Below are 7,792 nucleotides of genomic sequence, written 5' to 3' on the forward strand. Positions count from 1 at the left end.
AATATTATTAATATATATGTAATTTTTTTTTAATTTTTTTACAAAACTTTCAAAACTCGTAACTTGCAATCATGAGTTGATTGTTTTAAAAATTACTATAATAAACATCGAAAATCGATACTTTTAAAAACTCTATAAAGAGTACCCAAAACCTTATACAACATCGATTTGCTGCACCTAATACTTCTCTTGTCATATTATAGTGTGAAGTTTTTATCTTGTCCATTGAAGGTAGGAGATCAATTTTAAACTTTATTTTAACTGTCTTTTTAGGTTTGTTGTTGTTGTTGTTGTTATTATTATTATTATTATTATTATTATTTATTTATTTTTAAAAGACATGTTAACTGCCACTTAAGACGGAAATTATGGGGGTGTTTGGGAGTGATTTTTCATCCCAAAAATTAATTTTTTGATCGTTATTTCACTATTTCAATCGTAATTTTTGACTTCTTTTCTTATAAATAAACCCTCATGTTTCTCCTAATGATCAAAAAATTAATTCTCAAACTCTCTAACGAACAGTACCTCAAAACGTTACTGAAATCTTGAAGACTCCAATACTCAGATACCAAGATGGTACAAGAGTTAAAGGTTTGGATCAATATTGCAATTTTCCTGCGTTTTATCCTAACTTGGATCGGCTTCCCTTGCAGGTTCGTGATAGCCGAATAGATTCGTCGATAATTTAGATTAACTTCAGGAGATAATTTGCAGTGTAATTGATCTCGATCGGCAAAGATATGGGCGGAGATGTGGGGAAGATGGTGGCAGTAGGCCTCGTCTGGGGGGCGACAAATGCCTTGATGCGTAAAGGCGCCATTATGTGGGATCAAGCACAGAAATCTACTCTGCAACCTAACAGGTCCCAGGGCCAGCACCCAATTCTAAGTACCCTCAAGAACTGGCTCAAACTTCTATTGATTTGGCAGTACACTTTGCCTTTTCTAATAAACCTCTCGGCGTCAGCCACATTCTTTGCAATTTTGAGTGATACTCCCATTTCTTTAGCTGTCCCTGTGACTAATGCCACCACGTTTGCTTCCACTGCAGTATTCGGGATTATTCTTGGAGAGGAGACGCTTATATTGCGGGCACTGTTTGGTACTTTTCTTATTGTTCTTGGTGTCTACATCTGTAGCATGTGATTATGTTTTGACAAAATAAGTATGGATTATTGTAACTTTTTTTTGATTTGGAGTGATGAATCAATGCAAGTATTTTGGTTTCTGAAAAGATGAAAAAGATTTTATTTATTTTTTGTTCTTTGTTATAGATATTCTCCTTTTTCGTTTCTATGAATACTGGGAAAATGACGAGGATATGATTTTTTGAACTTTTGCCCCCAAGGTTATAATTTCCTTCATGTTCTGTTATCTAGTTAAAATTTCTCTATTGTTCTGTTTGTTATATGATTAACAAATCTTTTGTTTTTTGTTCTATTTTTTTACTTTTCAAATGAAGAGCTTTGTGGTTGAACTTGTTAAGTTTTATGGTCACTTACTGCTTAATTCCTTACTTGTTTTTGTACTCAAAACTATCATAATGTAGTCTGAATGCGCAATAATAAGAATTATAGGAATCCAGGCGCTCCTAGTCACATAAAAGTGCTTGGGAAAGTAACTCAAAACTGATCTTGGACATTCTTTAAATTGCCATGCTTTACATGTCTTCTATTTAATTATGAGAAAGTTTATTTAAAAAAACAATTAGAAGCTTAATTAGATTGAATTACTCGTGCTTCATTTTATTCAAGAAACGTAAACCTAAAGGTTTTCAAGTTGAAAATAGCTTTTGAAATTATTTGTCAGCACCGTGTATTATGGTTAAGAAAGTGTTTTACAAAAGGTATCATGAACTGTAGTCTTTCTTAAGTTACTGTGTGGTTTTTGTGCTTCATAGGTGAAAGATTTTGAGTGAGATGGCTCATATTCTATGGTATTGTTAAGTACTTTCTGTTAAGATGCCAGTAACACAAAAAATTAATTTTTCAGTTGTTACCTAAAAAATTTTTAAGAGCAATTTCTGTATTTTTTAGTTCGCTATAATTTTACCTGACGTTAAAATTAATTTCTAGTTAGGTGCTAAGAATCCTAATATCTAATCACTATTAGTATGTAGCCTACGAATACTCATGTGATCCTTCAATTCCTATAAAGTTGATTATTATAAAAAATAGAGATTAATTGGTGTGTTTATCCAGAGGATTTTTTGGGGATTTCTTTTCTTTCTTTCTACACGTTCCTCTCTTCTTTCTTCTTCTTTTGCAGCCTCTCGTACTTCCTCCTCATGATTGCAGCACTATAACTATTTCTCCAGTCATGAAATTAATTTATTGTAAAGACCATCCCTTTCCAAAATGTAAAGACTAAAACATTATTGTTTCCTAAAATTTCTTGTTCATGCTACTGCTCATTAAACTGCAAATCAGAAGCTGAATTTCTTCTCGTCTATATCAGCTAATGGTACAACTCTTCTAACCCAATACACTTCCCAATTTTCAGCCACATTCTGTAAATCCAACGTATAAATTTGGTCAACTTTATATTATCAACAAGATTCTTATGCACGCTTTTCCGACATTTTTTACCAGGGCTAGAGCATCTTTTAGTTTAATCTAGTTTCTCTTCTGTATGTTCTATTGAATCAGGGTGATAAAAGTAGAACGATTCAAGAGAACTTCCATTGAAATTTGATGTTTCAAAATAGCATAAAAATTGAAATTGGTGAGGAACGCACATTGATGGCCGGTGACATAGTAACAGTACATTCAGATTTATATGAAGATGGCTGTGGAGACTTGTTTGTTGATTAGTTGAATTTAAAAAGGTATGTTGACCTATTCTGCAGAAGTTAAAAACCAAAATGAACTGTACATGTATGGCGGATTAATTGGCAAAGAAATTTAGGAGAAATGGTATGGATAAGAATGTGGGAAGAGGTGAAGCAAGTCATCATGCAACTTTCATTCTCCCAGTTACAACCAACCATTTTTTAGTTCATAAATTTGGGCAATAGAATATGATATCAAATAGTGCATAATTTTGTTCTATAACCTTCGTACTCGTGATTTTCAGTGGAATGTAGAACTTACCATTTCCATGTGTAGAAACAGGTTAAAGCCACGATATGCCTCTTGATTATTATTATTTTTCTTTAGACAAATCGAATATTTTTATTTATGCTTAATACATTAAGTGATGCTATGCAAGTGGGTTTCCAAATACAAGAAGATATGACCATCTAAATGTGCTTGACGAATTTAATGCCGAATAACCCTCTATAGCGTACAGATCCTAGGAATCAAGGGAGTGGATTTTGGAGACCTACACTGATGAGAAAGCATTATTCATTGATTTCAAAAGAAAATGAAAAAGAGTATTGGAGAAGTAGTGTTTTGATAAGAATGTTGGCAATCCGGTTCTATTTATGTGGGCCAACACCAGTGGAGGATTCCAGCCAAAGGAAGGAATTGTAAAACAGGGGGGAAAACGAGTACCTACTACAGTCGCATTTGATGTAGTGGAAAATTATATTCATTGATTACTGATATGAAGTTGCAGCAATATTGTTTCTGCAGATATTATGTGTGAACTTGTTCTATTGGTGGATTTATTGAAAATGTGCAGCGCAATTTGTTTCCTATGGTAGCTTTCAGTATCGTATTATATTGATCGTGACTTTGTGACAAGGTGGAAGAATTTGGTTACAATGGAGATATTCCTTCCAACTTAGCAATCTTATGATTAATAAGTTTGTTCCTATAAAGGATTCGACACTATTGAAGCTTAGTCAGTTGCAAGTCCTCCCTAGTCTTTTGGAACAGTTTTGTCTTCCGTTTGAGTTTTTTTAGCGGGGGAGAATTGATGCTGAATTCTTAATTGTTTATAGACTAACATGAGATATGGAAGGTGACCATAAAGAGTCCAATTTGCAGCATATATGGCTTAAGTTTAAAAAATTTTGTAAGTAAATAAGTTTTAGAAGAAATAAATTCCTTTTCAATAAGGCTCGCATTGGGGCGCTCAGTTTTTATGGTTTCCCTATAATCGAATGTTTTGAAGTTGGTAAAGACCCGCACCTTGTTTCAGTCAGTCCGGGGAGGTCCCGGGATATTTATTAGTCATAATTAGTTGCTTTCTATTCCACGGATATATGCTTGATAGGCCAACCAGGATACTCAGTGTTATTCTTGAGTTTTGCTCTGCATTACTGATTTCTTAGGATTTGGAGATTAACATATACTACATTTCGAAAAAAAAAAAAGAAAAAAGAAAAATGATGATGAATGCTAATGGATGAACCAGTGAAGATAATATCTGAAATGGATCTATTGCAAGTGAAACTGCATTGTTAATGCAGTTTGTGTACAACAGATTTAATTTAGGCAAAACTAAAGATTCATAGGAATGGAAGTTTTTTACTTGATGTGCACCCACATTCCGCGGCTTGGCACACCACGATGAACAACAAAGAGAAGATAGTAGCCGGGAGGAGCAAGCTTCCCTGATGGGGGTGCGACCACAGTGATTTGTTGATTTGTCACTTGCTTGAGCCCCAAAATAAGCAATCTTTGGTTCTGGGAGTACCCATGGGTGGTGAATGGTGGTGAGTACATAGTCACCTTAATATCAGACTGATCAATTTGTGCATATAATCTGATCTGCACAATGAATTCACGTCCGTACTCAAGGTTTTTGTCTGAAAGGACCTCTAAAATCTGTGGTCTATATTGTTGAAGCTCAGGAGCCAAATATGGTGGTGAGAATTTCTCGACAGTCAATTCAGTAGGATAAATCATTTCGGGATTGTCTTTTTTGTTGAATTTATAGTATTCGTTGGTGTTGCTTCCAGCTATAAGGATTTGTCCATCAGGTAAAATTGCAGAGGTCGAATGGTACATACGAGGTATGTTTGTTGGTGTTAATTCCTTGAATCTTTCGCCTTTCTTTTTGTTGGGTCTATAGAGTACAGGTTTGAAATTCGGAGCTTCTGCAGCATCCCATGCTGAAGTACCGGCCTGAGCGCCATTGATTATGAGTATATCTCCAGTTGGAAGAAGAAGCGAGTCGCCCATGGTTCGTGGTGATGGCATATCCTCTTTCTCCCATTGAGCTCCTTGTTTAGTGAGGCTCAGCCTTCCACAATCTTTAAATGCAGGGAAGAATTTTCTTGGCGGAAACTCGGAAAACTTGAATGCATCAGCTGTGTTGCCACCACAGACGATCACTTCGACATCAACGTTTTCTGGGTTTTCTACATTGAGATTGATCGGGAGTAGTGTTGACATTCCTGAAGCCGGGTAGTTCCGGGAACCACCGGCCAAGTCAGGGAGGCTGCGAATGGTTTCTCCGGTGTAAGGGTTGAGGATGATGGATTTGTAGTTTGCAAATACAAAAATGTTCCCATCTGGGAGTAGATTAACAAATGGGTAGAGATTATTCTCTTTCTCATGCTGTGTTTCTTCAAGGAGGGGTAGGCCAAATTGTTGAATTGGAAAATTCAGTTTATCTGATGGAATTATTTCGTAGTTGTGTGCGGCACGACCACCGACCACAACAAAGCTACCATTTTCCAGCAGAATTTGTGTAGCATACCTACAAGTCCAGTCCACAAAAATTCTCAAGTACGTGTTTGATATGTATTACTGAATAAAATCGTAACTTAATTTCTTTTACCATCTATTGGCTGAAAGTGCTCCCGGCTTTTCTTGAAACTCGAAGTTTCTGAATGGATTGAAAATTCTGAGCGTTCGAAATCCTTCTTGATTGCCACCTGTGCTGACTAGGGCTCCGTCTGGTGACATACCTCCTGATGAGCACCATGGATCATATTCCATCTGAAAAATTAAATCTTTTTAACGTTAAGATATTTTTGTCGATAGTCTCTTGGGATCAATCATCTAGGGCTGATTAATGTTCTATATATATATTATAAACAAATGTATTAGAAAAAGAGTATCACGGAAAAAATGATATTTTAAAGAGGATTTAGCCATTTGTATGGAATTTTTTGCCCACTTACTTGACAGATGCAGTGTTAGTAACAAATGATTGTATACAAAAATTGATTTTTTATTTTTTTAACAATCTAATGGCAGAATGCCAACAAAGGAAGTGGGCAAATAATTTGACGAAGAAGCATGATTGTTTAAAATATATTATTTAGCTTCTTTGATGAGAATTAAAATTAAATTTTTAGTAAATTTTGATAAAAATTGATGAAATTTATGGTTGTAAAGTTGTGGACATCATAAAATATGTGATTAAAATTTAATTTTTTGATTTTGATTTACATTAAAATGAGCTGATCTGACATGAGCTTGGCTCGTACGAACCCACAACACTCGTGAGCTCAAGGGCCAAGTTGAGCTCCCCCGCATGCGCATACATACACACTCACACGCCTATCAAACAATACATTTTCAAAATTTTGATGGCCTAGGAGTTGGCTCGTCCAAATTTTTTTTGGACTCCTAACTCGCACTTGTCCCTAGATGAGCTCGAGCAGCCCATGGGCTGAGCTCAGATGAGTCGATGAGCTGCTCGGTTCAATTGCCACCCCAAGGGCTTAGTATGATTGGAGCTAGATAACAATCTTTTACAAAAATGTTATTTGATACTACAATAATTTTCATATGCCACATGTTATTGCATTAATAAAGCCGTTCATGCATGCTAAGGAATGAAGAATTCAAACCTTCATGGTTCTGACTTGGGCTGTCTCTACATCGTATTCAATAGCATGAGCAGTGCAGTCGAGTCCTTTGTCACCCCGTCTCCCTCCTACGAGCCGACGGCACGCTGGAGGATCGGCCAGGATGTCTGATCTACCGAGGTTCACGGTATCGTACCAAACAGCCTTGTTATTTGGCAAGAGTTGTACGTGCATGGCTGAAACACCAGAATTTGGATTATCCACCTTCCATGAACCTAGAAAGTTTGTCTCAAAATCCGGTTTTGACTCGTTTTTGGTGACGGCAGCCGGTTCTTTGGCTTCTTTTCGTGGTTCTTTATGGTTGCCAAACCATGGGAATGAGAATGGGAAAGGGAACAGGAACGGGAATCTATGTTCACCTCTGGGCCAATTATTGTTTCCTTCCTCATCCTTTTCGTCTCCATTTACGGGTTTCTTATCGTAGTACGGATCTGATTCGTAATCCTGATTTTCGGATCCATTGCCACCTTTTCTGGTGGTGATTCCACCATAACCTGCATGAACATCGATTGGTTTTCCTTCCTCAACATGATTGAGGGAAGAAAACCTCGCGAAAGCGCATGCGAAAAGGAAAGGAAGGAGAACAATAATTTTGCCCAAATTAGACATGAAGATCTCAAATCCTTCCAAAAAATTGGGGGCTTTGCTCTTGAATTGTTTTCTCAATGTTTATGTGCTTTTATACATGCAATGAACAACCGTATTGAATGTTAGAGCTGAAATTCAGGTGAGAAACTTAATAAAATGACCAAATAGTAGTGCGAAATATCAAGAATACCTTAAAATTGTGAAATATATACTTAGAATCTTAGATACAAAACGAAGAAATAGAAGAGGCAAACAATAAAGTAATTAATATAGGACGTATGAAATAGTATCTATATTATTTCTTCTCAAATGACAGGATTAATTTTTAATTTGGGTTATATTTACGTTAAAGTTTTTTATCGACCTATATTATTGACTTTTTCTGACCGTATTTTTATTCCCAACCTTCAATTAATTTGTACATCTAATATTGACTTCCATCCAAAAATTCTATTTCGAGGAAGTTAAAAAAAAAGACTTACCTGCC

General features: G+C 35.9%; 2 protein-coding genes across 3 annotated transcripts; one reads left to right on the forward strand and one right to left on the reverse strand.

Annotated features, from left to right (window-relative positions):
- The first annotated feature begins 588 nt into the window (after positions 1-588).
- On the forward strand, positions 589-3,961 carry LOC111407908 (transmembrane protein 234 homolog). Of its 2 annotated transcripts, XM_023037616.1 has the most exons (2): positions 589-1,104; positions 3,230-3,961. In XM_023037616.1, the coding sequence occupies exons 1-2, from the start codon at positions 744-746 to the stop codon at positions 3,274-3,276; spliced, it is 408 nt and encodes a 135-aa protein (XP_022893384.1). In that variant the 5' UTR covers positions 589-743; the 3' UTR covers positions 3,277-3,961. The 2 variants fall into 2 exon arrangements, with proteins under 2 accessions (XP_022893384.1, XP_022893385.1); XM_023037617.1 differs by lacking the exon at positions 3,230-3,961 and having other exon boundaries at positions 589-1,256.
- A 74-nt stretch (positions 3,962-4,035) lies between these two features.
- Positions 4,036-7,373, reverse strand: LOC111407907 (aldehyde oxidase GLOX1-like). The gene is made up of 3 exons (XM_023037615.1): positions 6,700-7,373; positions 5,679-5,839; positions 4,036-5,597 (listed from the first exon to the last, which is right to left on the reverse strand). Exons 1-3 carry the CDS (start codon positions 7,324-7,326, stop codon positions 4,421-4,423), a joined length of 1,965 nt encoding a protein of 654 aa, XP_022893383.1. The 5' UTR covers positions 7,327-7,373; the 3' UTR covers positions 4,036-4,420.
- Between the last annotated feature and the right edge of the window lie 419 nt (positions 7,374-7,792).

This window comes from Olea europaea, chromosome 13 (genome assembly GCF_002742605.1).
Source record: "Olea europaea var. sylvestris chromosome 13, O_europaea_v1, whole genome shotgun sequence".
Lineage (NCBI taxonomy): Eukaryota > Viridiplantae > Streptophyta > Magnoliopsida > Lamiales > Oleaceae > Olea > Olea europaea.